This window comes from Anabrus simplex, chromosome 13, assembly GCF_040414725.1.
Source record: "Anabrus simplex isolate iqAnaSimp1 chromosome 13, ASM4041472v1, whole genome shotgun sequence".
NCBI lineage: Eukaryota > Metazoa > Arthropoda > Insecta > Orthoptera > Tettigoniidae > Anabrus > Anabrus simplex.
Window position 1 is genome coordinate 10,793,902 of NC_090277.1, and position 19,853 is coordinate 10,813,754.

The 19,853-nt window shown below is 39.4% G+C and overlaps 1 protein-coding gene across 4 annotated transcripts in view; it reads right to left on the minus strand.

Annotated features, from left to right (window-relative positions):
• The window catches only part of LOC136884666 (gastrula zinc finger protein XlCGF52.1), a 70,496-nt gene that overhangs the window by 23,719 nt on the left and 26,924 nt on the right, over positions 1 to 19,853 (minus strand). For all 4 annotated transcript variants that reach the window (XM_067156916.2, XM_068230182.1, XM_068230181.1 and 1 more), the window contains exon 2: positions 824 to 952. In XM_067156916.2, coding sequence (XP_067013017.2) covers positions 824 to 952 — 129 coding nt within the window. The remainder of the gene's footprint in view (positions 1 to 823; positions 953 to 19,853) is intronic.

Here is a 19,853-nt window from a genome sequence, read left to right on the forward strand (position 1 = left end):
GGTGTTTCGCATATTGCGGCACCATTTACAGGCAATGCAAACCTATGGTGTTTATCACATACGTGTACTAACCACAAGGACCTGCACTATCCCATGACGTTCCTATAGTGGGTACCAATCATAGGCAAGCATGAACCATGGTGTCGCTCCTAAAGTGCTACTAATCACAGGTACTCTAGAAGCCGGCAACGCACTTTGTTGCCACCAATCATAAACCTATTTGGTACTTAAGATAGTGGTACTACGCGCAAGTAAAAGGGATCTATGGTGTTCCCTGTGTGGTGGTACTAATCACAAGTAGTTTCACAGTTCTAATACAATCATACCTTGGTTGCCCCTTTTCAGTAGCCTCTTACGACAGACAGGGGAGACCATGGGAGTATTCTTTGTCTGCATCCCCTACCCACAGGGGGTTGTGTGTTTGATCCATGAGAAGTACTTTATTTCCCTCAAGTCTGCCAGTAAGCCAGTTAGGAACCCCTATCCGCCACCTGGGACGGGCTATGTGGGAGTATCAACTCTCTCCCTGCTAAGCCAGTGTAGTAGGTTCCTGGTAAGCAAGTATTGAATTAGGATAACCAAATCTGTAGGATAGAAATGTAATCAGGGAAATTGTTCACACAAGGGGATTTGAAGAAGGCCAGAGGACAAATATAGGTTCTAACATCAATTTAGACATGTTTAGGCACTAAAGGACCACTGTTTCTAACCTTATAAATAACATATAAATACAACTTCATTTAAAACATCTTGTTAGGAATAAAATTAGTATTTGCATAAAATCTGAGGTCTAATTATGACTACAACTGGGAAAAACAATCACCTTTATTTCATACTCCTCCTTGACTAAGCTTACGCCAGTATCATCTACAGTTTCATCACCGAATACATGTGGTTCAATCTTTACCTCAGCTAACGTATCATCAGCATTTGGAAGCAGCAGATCTGACATCTGGAAGAAAGAAAGATGGACAAAACTCAAAGACAATTAAAAATATACACCTTTCACATGGCAACTTGAGAAAGTTATAAGCTTTATATCACATACCATAACCATTATTTAATTGAAAATTTTATTACAGGTGCAAAAAAATCAGGAACATCCAAATACCTACCTAACCTAATTTTACAGAGGAGAGTACCATTTAGAAGAGATGGAAGTATTGGGTTTAATGGTAGGGGCATGTGGCACTATAAATAGGTTTTAATGAATTTCTGGAACAGATTATACAAATTTGATCATTTTTGGTCCTTAGTTGATTCATATTAACTAAGTTCATATAGAAACACTACAAGTAATGGTTTGGTCCGCCATGTAGCCATAAATCTGACCTAACTGTTGTTGTTGGAACACTTCCTAGAATGAATTACTAGCCAGAAATTCATGGACATGACAGGAGATTCGATCTGCTCTGTTGAAATTCTGACCCAACACCAACAAAGCAAGATTTCATTCGATCAGATATAATCAACCGTACATTTAGATCTTAAGAAGTCTAATAATTCAAAGCAGAAAAACCAGACAGATTGTATGAGTCTGTGCTCAGTCATTCCCTTCCTTAACAGGAATGAGTAGATTCAGACTGAACCATTTATCTAAGCTACACATCAACAATGTAAAGTGAACTGAGATGGTGCTTATATTAAAGCCAAAGACTGAAGCTTCAACAACTTCCATTACGACCTTAGCCCACCTCTGTACTGTTATGGATAGAATTATTAACTGCCGTCCTCAGAGGCCTGGGTTAGATTCCCAGAATTGCAAAATATTTCAGAATGGCAGGAGAGCTGCTATGTGGTTAACACCTCCAGTGGGGGTGTGCCTACATAGAGCCGCAAATCCCTATGATGAGGACATGTGTTTACTTTATTAAGACTTTGAAGTTGAGAGAAAGTCATTATAGGTAAAGCCTATTTTTCTTCTTATTTTTGCTTGTGATTAGGCAACCCAGGACACTGGTATGGGAGAATGGTGATATATATATATAGAGCCTTGAATCCATATAGCCATAAATCTGACCTAAGCCTCACTAGCTCCTGCTCGTAATTAGTGGAAGGGAGGAACAAAGGCTCTGTAAGGGAACCGCTCAATGCGATGCAAGGTGTCGGAAGAGGAAATCCCTCATAAAGCTGTGACCATAGACGGTCCCCCAGGTATCAGGTCTGTTGTATTATGTTAACAGATCTATCCGTTTCAATACCTCAGTGTATAATTAAATAGTTGCAATATCCAAAGATAACTATTCACGGATGCAGACGGAGGAAGTGTGGATGCAGGGCAGATGCAGATAATATTTTATATATCCACACAGGGCTCTAATTATAGGAGGATAAATAGCACTTGAGTTTGCATAGACTCAACAATTATCCATCAGGAAGGTTTGTGAATATGGAGAGAGGCCAGCAATTTTCATATAGTTTTCATATGTATTTCATATGTATGTTCATTCTGTGAAGAATTAAAATCCAAGATAATATAATTCTACATCACCAATCAAAGGAGCAGACTTGATGGGAAACCATAAACTGCACAAATTATGTGCTAAAAGATTCATAAAATTTTGAAACAAGAAGAGGATGTGCTAAAGTGATTTGAAGTCAAGCAAAACCATGGACAGAATTTCACAGACTTTTTATGCTTGACAGCTTTTGTTTTATAACATAAATTTCTAACTTCATGAAAACATCCAAAATTTGGAAAACATATCCATATAATCTTGGACAGAAAATCAGTCTGGAAGAGGAATGAATGAAGAGAGGGTTCGTCAAGAAACATGACTAAAGGCATTAAATCTCACAAAATATTATGGCTGTTCTCTGACTCTACTACAACATCAAAAAAAGAAATTGACCGTCCTGGATGTCTTGCTTGATTTCATTAACAAGAAAGAAGTTTTTAATGACATGAATCATATTTTTCATATACACGGAGATAGGTTTATACCTTCTGACTGAGGGTCTGGAAGAAGCTAAAAGGTGAACACAACTCATGAAAAGAATATTACAGCCACAAGAATATAATGCTATTTTGGAAAAATATGGATAAAGCTTTTAGGGAGAGACTGTGGGTTCTTGATTTTCAAAGTAGTGAGACAAATATCATGAAAAATAAACTCCCATTCTTGATGAGAGAATAGGATGTTCTTCTATACAAAAAAGAAAAGCAAGAATATTATGCCAAGAATACGTACAAGAGACAAATAAATACCAAGTATTAAAGAAGAAATCAGTCCATACTTGGAGAAACTCTAACAGATTGGTCAAAGTATGGGAGGAATGCAATAAGCTATCTGCAAAGAAGAATGATTTTGAGAACTTCTTAAGGTTTCTTCCTCCATCAGAACAAGCTCAATTACACTACAATGAAGCTATGATGAACCTCAAATGATGCAGATAGTTTTTTTGTTTTTTTTTTTTGCTATTGGCTTTATGTCACACCAACACAGATATGTCTTATGGCGACGATGGGACAGGAAGGGCTAGGAGTGGGAAGGAAGCGGCCGTGGCCTTAATTAAGGTACAGCCCCAGCATTTGCCTGGTGTGAAAATGGGAAACCACGGAAAACCATCTTCAGGGCTGCCGACAGTGGGGTTTGAACCTACTATCTCCCGAATACTGGATACTGGCCGCACTTAAGCGACTTCAGCTATCAAGCTCGGTAATGCAGATAGTAGTACATTATGCTGACAGAGAGCCATTACATGGCAGCTAAGACTATTAGTAGACCTACAATGTTAAAGCTGTGCCTGTGTGTATGCTCATGAATTTTAAATGACTTAATCTTCTAAACTGTTTTTATTTTTGAAGACAGGTATTTGACATTTCAACAAATTTTTATTTACATCATTGTTTTCCTTAGGAATTGTGTGTACCCTTATATTTCAGTGAATCCAAAATATTACATGATAACTTGTAAATCTGAGGTTTCTACATGCTTCATTTTATTTGAAAATAAATAATTAATCTCAAATTGATCACTAAATCTGAGTGCTTGCAACCAATCTTCAAAATATAGACACCAAGGCAAAGGAATTTTGTCCTCTACAAGTTCTTTTACATGCCAGTAAACATCCTGACACAAGGCTGACATATTTGAGCACGTTCACATACCACTGGACTAACCCAGGGTAGAATCTGCCAAGTTCATTTCAGAACGTCAGTGCTCTACCACCTGAGAAACAAAGTTCTTAATATTACTTTGAAAATGTAATATTATCCATATAGGCTTCAGTTGAGCAAATGCATATCCTGAAATACATATTTTCAACACAGTGAGTTTTGGAAATGAGTTTCTTAACCCACTGATAGGAATCTGCAAACTTTCTAGTGTGCAGCATTGGTGTTATATACTGGAGTCAAAATGCCTTCAGCACAACTGTTCCGATAAGGTATTGTAATAATAACAAGAAGAAAAGAAAAAGGAAAAGCCATATTTGATCGAGTTAGCACATAACAACAACGCTTTCTTTTCCTTCTCTACTTCTTTTTCCAATGAAAAATAAGAAGAAAATAAAAACAAGGAGCCATATTTGATCCAGTAACCCCTCATCAACTGGCCTTTCTTTCTCCACCGCTTCTCACTTGAATAAGAAGAAGGAGGGGGAGATAAAACTAATAGGTCATGCTTGATTCAGTAAGCCATCAGCAATTGTTCTTTTCCTTTCCGCTCACTTTTCTTAAAAGAGAAGAAGGGAAGAAGGATCAAGTAAGCCCTCAGTAACTATTAAATTTTTTCTTTTTTCTTTCCTGCTTTCCTTCTCCACAGCTTTTCCTAAAGGAGAAGAAGAAGAAGAAGAAGCAAAGGACAGGAAGGATGAGAGGAAGGAAATAAGAAGCCATATTTGATTGAGTAAACCATTAGCAACTGTTCTTTTTCTTTCTTTCCCCACTGCTTTTCCTAAAGGAGAAAGAAGAGGAAGAATGAGAGCAAAAAAATAAGAAGGAAAGAAGAAAAGGAATGAGCCAGTAGTAAGCCCTTAGCAACTGTTATTTTTCTTTCTTTTTCCACTGCTTTTCCTAATGCTGAAGAAGGAAAGAAGGTAAATAACAAGATGATGAGAAAATAAGAGAAGAAGCCATATTTCATCAAGTAAGCCGTAAGCAGCTGCTCTATTCCTTTCTCCACTGTTTTCCTAAAGCATAGTGAATGTAGAGGAAGAAAAAGAAGAAAATAAAATAAATAGGAACCATATTAGATCGAGTAAGTCCTCAGCCATTGTTGTTTTCCTTCCTTCATCCACTGTCTTGCCAAAACTCTAATGGGATTATGGATGTGGACAAGTATGTTCATGGATATTTACCCTATAAGACAGAGTGCATACCAGTCTGCTTATGGTTGCATTTGGGTTAATTAATATCATATTATCACTGGAACGGTCCTTGAGTAATACGCTCATTAAAGAGAATTAAGCATATTTTCGGTTTAGACCTTTTAGACAGTGTGGGTTTGACCCGCTTCTGCGCTTAGCTGCAGGTCCGCCTAAACTAAGAACCGACTGTTCAAATAGAATCTTTCAGATGATACGGAGGCAGAGTAACTGTGAGCGGGAGTTCCATAGTGAGACGTAGTCCCGTGCTCGTGTTTAGTTCTTATTGGAAATTAGTATATATGAATGTCATCACACACAGCAGGTCGACTGCGCCTGTGTCATCAGTACATCTGTGCCAAATCATTGGAAGCGTTGCTAAATTTGGTATATTTATTATATTCAGTTAATCAATTTACTGTATAAGTATGCATGTTTTTCCAATTTGATCATAGCTGAAGATGACCTAATGTAGCAAGGTAGAAACTAGTACCAATTTTATACATACATATATTATCATTATAGACCACTATGCCTTTCAGCGTTCAGTCTGCAAGCCTCTATTTGCAACTAGTGCTGCAGCCACATTTAGTTCTTTACCTCTTATCTTTTAATTGTCAGAAAGTGAGTCTAACCACCGTCATCTTGATCTCCCTTTACTTCTCTTACCCTCCATAGCAGAATCCATTATTCTCCTAAGTAACCTATCCTCCTCCATTCGCCTCACATGACCGCACCACCAAAGCTGGTTTATCCATGCAGATTCATCCATCAACTTCTTTCCTTAGCCTTTATCTCCTCATACGAGTACCCTCCTGCCATTGTTCCCATCTGTATGTACCAGCACTCATTCTCACTACTTTGGTGTCCATTACTTCTAACTTATTAATAAGATATCCTGAGTCCACCCAGATTTCACTCTGGTAAAGCAAAGTTGGCCTGAAAACAAACCGATGTAAAGATAGTTTCATCCGGGAGCTGACTTCCTTCTTACAGAACACTGCTGATCGCAACTGCGAGCTCCTTTACTACACCCTGATTCAATCTCACTTACTATATTACCATCCTGGAAGAACACACAACCTAAATAATTAAAAATATCTACCTCTTCCAGCCTTGTATCACTGTTACAGGTGAACAATATAGTGGAAGTGGAAAATGTTTGTTGAAGACTTTATTTGTAAAGTAAGGTAAAATGTTTTATTTGTAACGACCTAACCTGTACAGTGTAATATTTCATAACATGTGGTATTTGTAAATAGTAGAATTCAGTTCTTTATTTACTAGAAGTATCCAGAAAGTTGTTACATGAAGTTTTGAACAGGGTGTGTTGCCTTTTGTTGGTTATGTGTTCTAGAAGGCATTTTCTAACTATTCTGGAAATGGAAGATTCGCGAACGTGCGTATTCGAGAAACTTATTTAAAGTTCGTGACTGAAAGTAGGAGTTGTGATTGGTGGATCTAGGTGGTGATAGGCAGACTTATGAATTCTGATTGGCTACTCCAAGGCCAGGGTTTACCCTTATATAGAGTGCGAGGCAGCATTTTGTCGTCTTGTCTCGGCCTGGTCTGCCTTAGTCTGTCTTCGTCTGTCTGAAGTTTTACGTTGTGTGCGACGCCTCACTAACGGGATGGGCCACCTTCGGGTAAGCACTCTTGAATTCAGTTCCGGCTAAAATTTCCGTAACGTTTGGTTGTTATTTCGTATAGGAGTCTGCCCTAGCCTAACCTAGATTCGCCAAAATAATTATTTATGATGCCTTAGTTTTTCAGCTGGGCTTGCCAGTTTGTTTTCGAGACATTCCCATTTCTTGTTTCACTAATTATGTAGAGTGTAGTTTAATATATTTACCTTGCGGTTTGCCTCTGGTAGTTCAGTGTTACTTGATCTATGCTAGAGTTTTGGAGAGTACGTTTACTTCACTGTAAACTGCATTGTACAACTGGATTTGTAACTAGATGGATAGTTGGTTTGAAATTTTGAACTTGTACGAAGGTATTATCAAAGAAACTCTAAGTTATGTGTACCACAGAGCATATAGTTTGTAAGTTGTAAGTTGGCAGATTTTGTTCGTAAGGTTTTTGTAAAATGCTTTTGTAAATAATATTTTAAAATTTAAGGATCATGGTTGATCATTTCGGAGTCTGCAATCTAAGCCATGTCCATGCCCTTGGTAAGTCCTAGCTCCTTCCACCTTCCTGGTTTATTATCCAATAGTTGGCCTTACTGATATTTACGTATGCTGTTGTTGGCGGAGATCTGCGTAGTTCCAACTGATGTTCAACTGTGTGTGAAGTTTTGGTACTGCGTAAGGCACCTTTCCCCCCTCCCCCCCCCCTTATTGTGTTTAGTGCTTTGTTTTGTGTAACCACTGTAGTAGCGGGTACAATCACCAATCTGACATTCAATTCTGTTGAATTTCTTACCTAATGACATCAATTTAGTCTTTGAAAGACTAATTTTCATACCATACACATTGCACCTATTTTCAAGTTCCAAGACTGCAGCCTTTCAGCACAATCTGCCATTAAAACCAAGTCGTCAGCATTGGCTAGACTGCTTACTACATTCCCACCTAACTGAATCCCTCCTTACCACTTTGTACCTTTCAGCAGATGATCCATGTAAACTATGAACTGCAAAGGTGAAAGATTACAGCCTTGTCTAACCCCTGTAAGTACCCTGATCAAAGAACTCATTCTACTATCAATTCTCACTGCAGCCGAATTATCAACATAAATGCATTTGATTGATTTTAATAATCTACCCTTAATTCCATAGTTCCCCAGTATGGTGAACATCATCTACCTCGGTACCCTGTCATAAGCTATCTGTAGATCTACGGAACATAAACACAACTGTCTTTTTCTCTCGTAACATTTTTTAATTAATTGACGCATACTGAAAATCTGATCCTGACAGCCCCTCTGTAGTCTGAAACCACACTGGTTTTCATCGAACTTCCTCTCAACCACTGATCGTACTCTCCTTTCCAACATGCCAGTGAATACTTTGCCTGGTATACTAATCAATGATATACTTCAATAGTTGTTGCAATCCTTCCTGTTCCCTTGCTTATAGATAGGTGCAATAACTGTTTTTGTCCGATCTGAAGGTACCTTACCAATGCTCCCTGCTAATCTTACTATTCTATTAAGCTATTTTATACCTGCCTTCCCACTATACTTCGCCATTTCAGGTCTAATTTCATCTATTCCTGCTGCTTTATGACAATGCAGTTCATTTGCCATCCTTTCCACTTCCTCGAGCATAATTTCACCAACATCATTTTCCTCCTCCACATGAGATTGGTTGCTCACGACACCACCAGAAATGTTTTCAAAATATTCCCTCCACCTGTCCAGTGATTCCCTGGGATCTACTATGAGTTAACCTGAATTACACAAAACAATGTTAATTTCATTTTTCTCTCTCCCTTCCTAAGAGTCTTTATTACTGTACTGCTGATTGGCCTAGCCTTTCCATGTTATAGCCAAAATCTTCTTAAGACTCCTTTTTGGATTCAACAACTATTTGTTTCACTTTGTTTCTTTCATCTATGTACAAATCCCTGTCTTCCTCGGCCTTTGTTTGGAGCCATTTTGATAAGCCTTCGTTTCACGTTTACAAGCTGCTCTCATTTCATCATTCGACCAAGATGTTTGCTTTTTCCCATCTTTACACAGCTGATCCTGGGCATTCCATTTCTGTTTCAACTACAGCATCCCTGTATGCCACCCATTCTCTTTCTATGTCCTGAACCTGTTTACTGTCCACTGTTCGAAACTTCTCACTAATCATATCCATGTACTTCCATCTAATTTCCTTGTCTTGGAGATTTTCTACCCTCATTCATTTGCAGAAAGATTTCGCTTTCTCTACCCTAGGCCTAGAGATGCTTAGTTCACTACAGATCAGATAGTGGTCTGTATCATCAAAAAATCTCTGAAAATCTGTACATTCCTAACAGACTTCCTGAATTCAAAGTTGGTTAAGATATAGTCTATTATGGATCTGGTACCCCTAGCCTCCCATGTGTAGCAGTAAATAGCCTTATGCTTGAATAATGTATTCATAACTGCTAAACCCATACTAGCACAGAAGTCCAGCGAACGCTTACCATTCCTATTACCTCCATATCTTCCCCACATTTACCAATCACCCTTTTGTATCATTCAGTTCCATTTCCAACTCTTGCATTGAAATCGCCCATTAGCACTATCCTATCCTTGCTGTTGACCCTGACTACGATGTCACTCAATGCTTAATAAAACTTGTCAACTTCATCCTCATCTGCACGCTCACATGATGAATACACTGAGACAATTCCCATCCTAATTCCTCCAAGTGCCAAATCTACCCACATCTTTCACTCATTTATGTGCCTAACAGAAACTATGTTGCGTGCAATGGTATTTCCTGATGAACAGCCTAACAATGCACTCTGCTGTTCCGTTTTCAACACTCGTCAAGTACACTTTATAGCCTTGTATCTCTTTCTCAATATCTCCCCTTAACCAAATAGCTTTTTCTCCTAGCACATCCAGATGCATCCTCTTCGCTGACTCAGCCAATTCTATTTTCTTTCTTCCATAGGCCCCATTAATATTGATAGCTCCCCATCGAATTCCATTTCATAAGCCAAGTTGTTTCAGCCCAGTTGTTTCCAAGGAGTCCCTCACCTGTCAAATGGGAGTAGGACTCCATTACTCCCATAGGTCCGAAGCTTGCTTAAAATATTTTGAGCTCAATAAATTCATGAAGCAGGATGCTACCCTACTTACACATAGTCCAAGTGAGGATCTTCTCTCTAACGGGTTATGGATCACCGGCGGATTGTATAGCCCTAGCCGCCTGAGCACACGGAGGGCCATGACTCAGATGTCCCAGATGTCCACTCTCATTCTATAGCAACTGGTATCCCGACTCTCAAGACCATTTACTAGGCCACTCAGTCATTGCTCATGGTTCACGAACAACTAGGATGTGACAACAGTAACCCACAGCATGAACCAATTTTATAAGATATAATATTAATCGAATGGTATTAAATAGGTGGACCTTTCTCTACCCTTTGATGAATATCAATTCATTCATCTCATTTTGTCGGTGTGATTTACTGTGGTTGTTATCGAGCTTGAAACAGACTTTGAGAACTTGATAACTTGAGTGTCGGAAAGACCAGTGGTGTGGGACCAATCTCTGGAAGTATATAAATCCAGCACAAACAAAACAGAGGCATGATAATGGATTTGCCGGGAAATCTATAGTGATTTCAAGGAAAAAATACATTTGGTAACTAGTGATAAATACTTGCATATCCTTTTCATTATTTACAAACCACTCACAATAGTGGCAGAGAGGCATTCAGTATCTCATTTTGGTGTTTTCCTAAAGGATATGGTTGTGTAACTTATGCAGAATTTCATCAAAGCAGGATATTGACATCCAAAAATAGTTAGAAAACTTGCCATCGGGTCAAGTCATGAAAGAGTGTGGTAAATAATCCCACTTGACTTCTCTGCATTATCAATGGGTGCACCCACATTCTTTGGCTTCATTTCCTTTTCCTTAAGTATAAAAGGTAGAGTAAACAAAGATGATGAGGGTCCATATTTATTATCTACCCTGAAAAGTGTGTTGAAAGAGATATGCTGAAAAGCAAGGGGAGTTTCTTGCGGTTCTCATTTACCCGCTGTGTGTGAAAGAATCAGCTTGAAGCAGGTTTATTCCCATGCCGTCTGAAAGAAGCCTTGCCCAACAATGTCTAATACTTATGTTTCATTTATGGTTGAAATGTTGTTTAAATCACGGCAACCCAGCATTCATCAAAGCTATGAGTATCTGATTCATGAGTGGCAAACAAATCCAGTATAATAAGCTGAGGTGACGTCCAAGCAAACTCATCAGTGTGCCCATTTCTATGCACTGACTAAAATGTCTTGTCATATGTTGTCTATGGCAGAGCACATCGGAAACATCATTTCGGTGTAACAGAACATGAGATAAGTTGATGTTACCAACACTGTTCATGTTAATATGTTATCTCTGGGTTGTGGAAAAAATTCCTGGACAATAAATTAATTGTCTGCACAGAGACATGCATAACTACTACTCTGCACCATGATTTTCGAGACGTCATTGGAGTTGATGCAAGTACCCAAACTGTGCACAACAGATTACACAATGGGTGGCTGTGTTCAGGAAGGCCCTTCAGAACTCCCCCACTTTGGTGACATCAGGGGATGGCATGTGACTTTGACAAGAGATCAATGGTCGAGAACAGTTATCAGTGATGAAGTGAAAATTTGTTTACACCCTGCTAACAACTCTCTGTTCATATGCAGGGCAAAAGGGAAATGCCATTACCAGTGTTCTCCCAAAGACCTTTTTAATGGGTGCACTGCCCTGCCGTTTTTACAGACGCCTGGCTAAGATGATGTAGATATGTGCAAATTATGTAATACTAATACATATTCAAGTCATTTGGTGCTCTAAATTAAAACATAAATACTGTAAAGCTGTTCATTTAAACGAAAAATCTTCATCATTGTCAGCATAATTGTGTCTATTATATCAGAGTTTAAATGTTTAGCTTGACTATCACATAGTATTGTGTGCGAGCGTTGTGTGTATTAGCGTGGAATCATATGCAAGTATTCAATTCCGCATGATGTCGCAAACCCATATAGCACAACACCGCAACCGAATGGTTCCTGGGGTTATATGATTATGAACGAACAGTAGAACAGAAGTTCAAATTAGTCTGTTATGTCTTGTTTGTGATGATGATGATGATAATAATAATAATAATAATAATAATAATAATAATAATAATAATAATGTCATTTGCTTTACATCCCACTAACTACTTTTATGGTTTTTGGAGACGCCGAGGTGTCGGAATTTAGTCCCATAGGAGTTCTTTTACGTGCCAGTAAATCTACCAACACGAGGATTTGAGCATCTTCAAAAACCACCGGACTGAGCCAGGATCGAACCTGCCAAGTTGGGGTCAGAAAGCCAGCGCCTCAACCATCTGAGCCACTCAGCCCGGTGATGATAAAACTGAAATAGTCCAATTTTGGAGTTAATGTTTACCTGTCTGATATTGATAATGCCCTGAGGGCATTAAATTGATATTTTATCATATTCATTGTTTACATAGTATTCCCTGCCCAGCTATTCATTCCTGCCACTCAGCTGATAAAAATTTCTGGGGAGAACACTGTTTTACAATTAATCACTCTCAGTATAACATCACCAACTGCTTGGTGGTTCAGCACCCTTCTGGGCAGGTATCACATTTGGCCACCATATCCCACTGACTATAATTAATAATTTTCATTCCGTGCTGATATAGAGAATACGTTAAAGAAATTGAGGGTAAATGTTCCACCAGCACTTAAATATATGATAGAGAAATATTTCTGCCATGTTGTTATACTGCAGTGTTCTCCCTAGGATCTTTTAAATGGGCGTAGCCCTGCCTATCTTATCGTAGCCATGAGCCCTGCTGATTTTACAGACCGCCCAGTTAGCATAACCTAGATAAGTGTTAGTTACATAATATTAATACATATTTGAGTCAATGGGTGCTTCAAATCAAAATGTAAATACTGTAAAATTGTTTATGTAAATGATAAATCTTCATTACTGTCAGCATAATTGCAAACATTACATCGGAGTTTAAATGTTTAGCTCGACTATCACGTAATGTGCGCGAGCAATGCCTGAATTAGCATGGAATCGCATGTGAGCTCGATTCCGCACGACGTCACAAACCCACAACAACCGAGTGGTAAGCCCCGGTGTTACAAGATTATGAACAAGCAGTAGAATACCAGAAGTTCAAAATACTCTGTTTTAATCATGAAAATAACACTAAAATAGTTCAATTTTGCAGTCTGATAGTATTGTTTATGCTCACAGGAACACAATTAAATTTTATCATATTCATTTTCTACGTAGTATTCCCCGCCCGGTCACTCATTCCTGCCACCCAGCTGATGAAACTGTCTGGGGAGAACACTGTACTAGTTTCGGTACCTGTGGTATCATATTCAGGAACAGAAAAGTAAAATTTAAAGAATATAAATTAGCACATGACAAGAAAAATAAAATAACCTAAATACACAAATAATCGAAATGTCTCATATATCCTAAAAAAATGGGGATTAAAACTTAAGTTCATCCAAAGAAATCACAATTCAGAAACAATACAAGAATGTGATGGAACCATGGAGTTCTAATATCCTTTTTAAAAACGTTTGCTAATTCTATACAGTGGACAGTCTTGAGATGATATTTCATACAAAATATATTAACACATTAAAAAATGCCAAAACTTATGCCTGTAAAAAGTGACAAAGTCTGAAGTGGTATGACACACATTCACACTCACTGAAGATGAAATGGAATGGGAGCAAAAGTTCCTAAAAATATTTTTACACTGTATTGAAGACTCCCTCATAGTAAAAACATGACCTGAGTAGGTCATTATTAAGAAAGCATATGTAACATGGGAAGTAGCTGAACTGTGGACAGGAAAAACATTGAGCCAAATTATACTGTAGATGATAATATTCAGGAGGAATCTAAAATATATATAAAAAAGGGGAAATAGAGAAATGAAAGCAAAAAAGAAATGATAAGAAAGGGGGATAGGAGAGAAATATTGAACATAAAGAAAACAACCTACTTCCTCTTTGTTTGTGAGCTGCTTCTGACACTGTTGAGAGTTATGTTCTGGCTGACTGTCACAGCTGGTTGCTCACTGCTATGTGGAGTGACAAGCAGACCACTGAGGCGAAGAGAAGGACGGATATGAAGGTCAAAGTGTTGTTGACTTCCGCTATTTTGATTGATGTATCTGGTGTTGCAAGTTTTTGAAATAAATGGAAGAATGGAATCAAAGAGAATATTGTCCTTTTCAGTAATTCCATTTAAACTGCTAGAGGGGTTTGAAAGCTGATCCAACTGTATAAAAAGTTCTTCTGTTTTACTGAGTAAATAACACTTTTGCATAGTCTTAATAATTTGTAGGTCATGGTCTATATTTATAAAACTGTGTTGGCATTCTTCCATATGATTACCCATTACAGAGAACCTACTGTGTTTCATTGCATTTACATGCTCAAGGCAGCGGATGGCAAAGCTTCTACTTCTTTGCCTGATGTAACTTGCTCAAGATGTACAAGATGTCATGCAAGTTACAAGTTTCCCATTTTCACACCAGGCAAATGCTGTGGCTGTGCCTTAATTAAGGCCATGGCCACTTTCTTCCCAATCCTAGCCCTTTCCTATCCCATCATCCCCATAAGACCTATCTGTATCGGTGTGACGTAAAGCAAATCGTAAAAAAAAAAGTTTCTTTACGTACATAAATGATGAGAGTAAAGAACTGGCATCACAGGTAAGACAGTTTGCAGATTATATTATGGGACTAAAAGGAGTAAAATATAGTTACAGTAGTTACAGAAGTATGAAGAACTGAAAAATGATCTCAATAAAGTTGTGAGGTGGACAACAGAAATATATGAATCATAGGCAATTATCTTCATATTCATCCGTTCTGACACAATTACAATTGAGAGATTTAAGGATTCCAACTAATCAATACATATCTGTTTATATGTGACTATATATATATCACATTGTGGGACTAGTTTCAAACACATAATCATCATCCTCAGCCACTTATAACTAAAAATTAACAAAGCATTAGACTCTGTACGTATACATAAAATAATGACAAAATGTATATATTGGGTGATGTGCTCATAACCTGTGTTGTGAAGTTTAAAGTGCCTTAAAAAAGTAAAATTTGAATCGGTGACCTCACTACAGGTATAAGTTCGTACATATTTAATTATTTTTTTTTACAATTTGTTTTACGTCTTATGGTGATGATGGCATGGGAAATGCCTAGGAGTGGAAAGGAAGTGCCCATGTCCTTAATTAAGGTACAGCCCCTGCATTTGCCTAGCATGAAAATGGGAAACCATGGAAAACCATCTTCAGGTCTGCCAACGGTGGGGTTCGAACCCACTATATCCTGAATTCAAGTTCACAGCTGCATGAGAATTTGAGCATTCACATAATCATGAATGTCATATGAGTACTGTGAGTTGAAGAAACCTACTTTTTTAAGACACCTCAAACTTCACAATAGAGCTCATGAGCACATCACCGAATATATAAGTTTTGTCATTGTTTTATGTACACATATGTATACATACAGAGTCTAATGCTTTATCAATTTTAGTTATAACAGACTGAGGATAATCATTATATGTTGAAACTAGTCCCACAATGTGATATGAATATAGTTACACATATATATAAATATTCATTGATTCAGTGGAATCCTTATATCTATATACCGTAATCAGAAGTGTATGAAGGTAAATGGGATAAAAAGTCAGGTTGTCTCACAAAGAGAAGAAGTCCTCTCAGTTTTAATTAGTGTTGATGGGAAAACAGTAAATCATGCAGATCATTATATCTACCTCCGTGTTAATATAAGGTAAGATCTTCATTGAGCTAATCACATAAACAGTATTGCAAATAAAGGTTAGAGATCTTTTCATATGGTTATGAGGGCATTTAGGGGTTATACAGTAGTAAGGATGTATAGGAGAGGGCATAGAAGTCCCAGATAAGACCACAATTAGAGTATGGTTTTAGTATTCTCAACAGAATGACTTCATACATAGACTGGAAATATTTCACAGGAAAACAGTACAATTTGTTCTGGGTGATTTCTGGCAAGAACACAATGTTTTGAGCTGTCAATGGAAAGTTGGCTTGTGAAACATGCTCGTTTAGCATGTTCATAACATGTAGGTTTATCTGTGATTGCTAAGAGCTTGCATTAGCTCTCGTTTGACTTCACTAAACTGACTGTACCGCAGAGGGCAGCGCCCCTGCTTTGTAAACGGATGGTCCTTCCTTCCGTGAGTCTTTGACTTTTATCTCCTTGACTTGATGTCTTTGTTGTTGTCATGACCTGAAGGACAGAAAGAAAGATGGAGTCGCCTCTAATCGGAGTAGCATTTTTGAATTATCGATGGGTTTTTATAAGGTTTAAACTCTGCCTGTATTCATATTCTGATTTTTAATTGATCAGCTTCAACCTTAGGTAATGTGAGCTGTGTTTTCACTCTTATTTCATGTTTATCTTGTGGCTGTTTCAAGTGCCTTGTAATCACGACTGGCTGATATACGTCTTTGCCCCGCGATATGAATGGGTGTGTGTTTGAGGGCATTATTGTGGTGGTGGTAACGAGGTAACTGGGTCTCTGCGAGAATTGTCATTATGTGCACGACATTATACTTCTTTATTGCCACCAAATGTTAGTAGGCTCTGGGTGTCGACACGGAGATACGTCGTACCCAGTGCTTGTGTTGGTGAGCTTGTACGTGGGCCATGGGTCCATATCGTCCTGCTTATAAAATATTTGCAGTATGCACATTTCTACGTCGTGTGTGGGAACTTACTTATGGCCAGGTGAGTCATACTACATGTGTTTGCAATCTGTTTTGAATAGAGGTTATTGACCCTATTGTTGCCCGATATCGACAATGCCTGAATGTTTGTGTGTATGTGTGAGAGCGAGCGAGGGGCTAAAAGGATGTCGTATTGGTCAGTTAATTTATGTTCCTTTTCATTTATTCCTCGTACACTTGGTGTTCACTTCGAGTGCGGTGTTTATTATTTTATCTTGGTCTATTTTATAAGCGTTTTGCTCGTTTTTATGGTCGCCATTTTTGTTTCATTTTAATTCGGATGATGCGCACACCCACTTTATTTTCTTTGCCTTTTGTGTGCTCTTTGGTACTGAGATGCTGCCCCCCCTGGTCATCTCGATACCTACATTGCCTTCATGTAACTATGGTTCGCTCTACCCCGAGAGGGTGTGTGATCTTTTATCCTTGTGATGGTCATTGTTGATACTGTAATAATGATGGAGGCTTGAGTAATGTTTGGTAAATATAATGTGAACTACTTCGCGGAAAGAAATGACCAAAATAAGTCCGTGAGGATATTTTTCTGTTGAAGATGTTTCAATATGTTGTGAAAATATCAATCAAGCAGTGAGCACGTCGTAAGGTACTGTTTATCCATATGTTTATGGTATGTTGTGCTCGAACGGTTACGATGCTAGCTTCTACTAACCTGAATGACAAAAGCACGTATGCAATAGTGTTTCATTTTCTTTGGTGGCTTCTTTTCTTGCATTTACATTTTTATCTTAATAAACCCTCATTTAACTTTATTCGATTTTTATTGCTGGTAGTTAGTTTTTCTTTTCCTTGTCATGAATTATTATTGATCAACACCTTCAGTTCGAAGCTGTTATCTGCCTCTCCTGATCGGAGTCCACGCCCTCGAATCTCCCGTCGTGTTATATGTGTTTTTCCGTCTTGGGTCCGGTGCACTTGAAATGAAGTTGATGATGATGATGATGCTTGTTTTTTAAAGGGACCTAACATCGAGGTCATCGGCCCCTAATGGTACGAAATGAAATAACAAAAAGTCAAATTTATCCACTGACCAAAATAAAATAAAATAAAAATTTTCATGAAGAATGAATGGATGGACATGAACCCTACAAAAAAAAAAAAAAAAACCAGTGGATCAGACTCAAAAAGAAGACAGTTAATTAGAGTATTACTGACCAAGAGACCATTTATAAAGCACAATGATGCTTGATGTCTGAAGGGGTGCTAAATTCATGTCTAAGACCCCACAGAATGGTACATGTCGCGAGTAAAGTAGAACCATGGTATTTGTCATTTTGGGGTACTGATCAAAAGTAGCGAAGACTCACGGTGTTCCACACAAGGTGGTACTACTCACAAGTATTGCAATTCATACAGGGAACGCAGACCTATGGTGTTTCTCACACAAAGGCGCCACTCATAGCCAACGCCAACCAGTAAGGTTCCTCACCTAGGTGTACTAGTCACGGGCGCCGGTATTCCTGTGGTGTTCCTCACATAGTGGGTACCAATCACAGGCAATGCTGACCCACAGTGCCCCTCATATAGCGGTACAACTCACAGGCTACGCCCAGACCCGCGGTGTTGCCCACGTGGGTACAACTCACAGGTACTGGAACCCACCAGGCCAGGCTTTTTACTGCAACTAATCACAAACCTATTTCGTACCAATTTAGTGATACTACTTGCAAGTACATGCAACCCATGGTGTTCCCCGCATGATGGTACGAATCAAGAGTAGTTTCATGGTTCTAATTCAATCATCCCTTGGTCACCCTTTGTAGTTGCCTCTTACGACAGGCAGGGTATACCGCGGGTGTATTCTACATGTGCATCCCCCACATGCAGGGGGTAGTGTGTTTGGTCCGCGAGAGGTATTTTATTTCCCTCAAGTCCGCCGGCAAGCCGGTTAGGACCCCCCTATCCGCCACCTGGGACGCGCGACATGGGAGTATCACCTCTCCCCCTGCTACGCCTGCGTAGCAGGTTCGTGGTGAAATGAAGTTAGTGGGCGAATAAGCTTGGGCAGGTATTTTTAAAAGTAGGAAAGATCATAAAAGGAAGATAATGCTGGAATTCAAAATGAAAATAATGGGGCAATACTCGTTAATAGGAAGAGGACTAGGGATTGGAGTAATTTACACTGACTGACAGAGCAAATGCAACACCAAGAAAGAGTGGTCAGAACTTTATGCCAATTGCAGGGTAGACTGACGTCACTGAGGTATGCTCATGATGTGAAATGCGCCGCTGTGCTGCGCACGTGGCAAACGATAAATGGGACACGGCGTTGGCGAATGGCCCACTTCATACCGTGATTTCTCAGCCGACAGTCATTGTAGAACGTGTTGTCATGTGCCACAGGACACGTGTATAGCTAAGAATGCCAGGCCTCCGTCAACGGAGGCATTTCCAGCAGACAGACGACTTTACGAGGGGTATGGTGATCGGGCTGAGAAGGACAGGTTGGTCGCTTCGTCAAATTGCAGCCGATACCCATAGGGATGTGTCCACAGTGCAGCGCCTGTGGCGAAGATGGTTGGCGCAGGGACATGTGGCACGTGCGAGGGGTCCAGGCGCAGCCCGAGTGACGTCAGCACGCGAGGATCGGCTCATCCGCCGCCAAGCGGTGGCAGCCCCGCACGCCACGTCAACCGCCATTCTTCAGCATGTGCAAGACACCCTGGCTGTTCCAATATCGACCAGAACAATTTCCCGTCGATTGGTTGAAGGAGGCCTGCACTCCCGGCGTCCGTTCAGAAGACTACCACTGACTCCACAGCATAGACGTGCACGCCTGGCATGGTGCCGGGCTAGAGCGACTTGGATGAGGGAATGGCGGAACGTCGTGTTCTCCGATGAGTCACGCTTCTGTTCTGTCAGTGATAGTCACCGCAGACGAGTGTGGCGTCGGCGTGGAGAAAGGTCAAATCCGGCAGTAACTGTGGAGCGCCCTACCGCTAGACAACGCGGCATCATGGTTTGGGGCGCTATTGCGTATGATTCCACTTCACCTCTAGTGCGTATTCAAGGCACG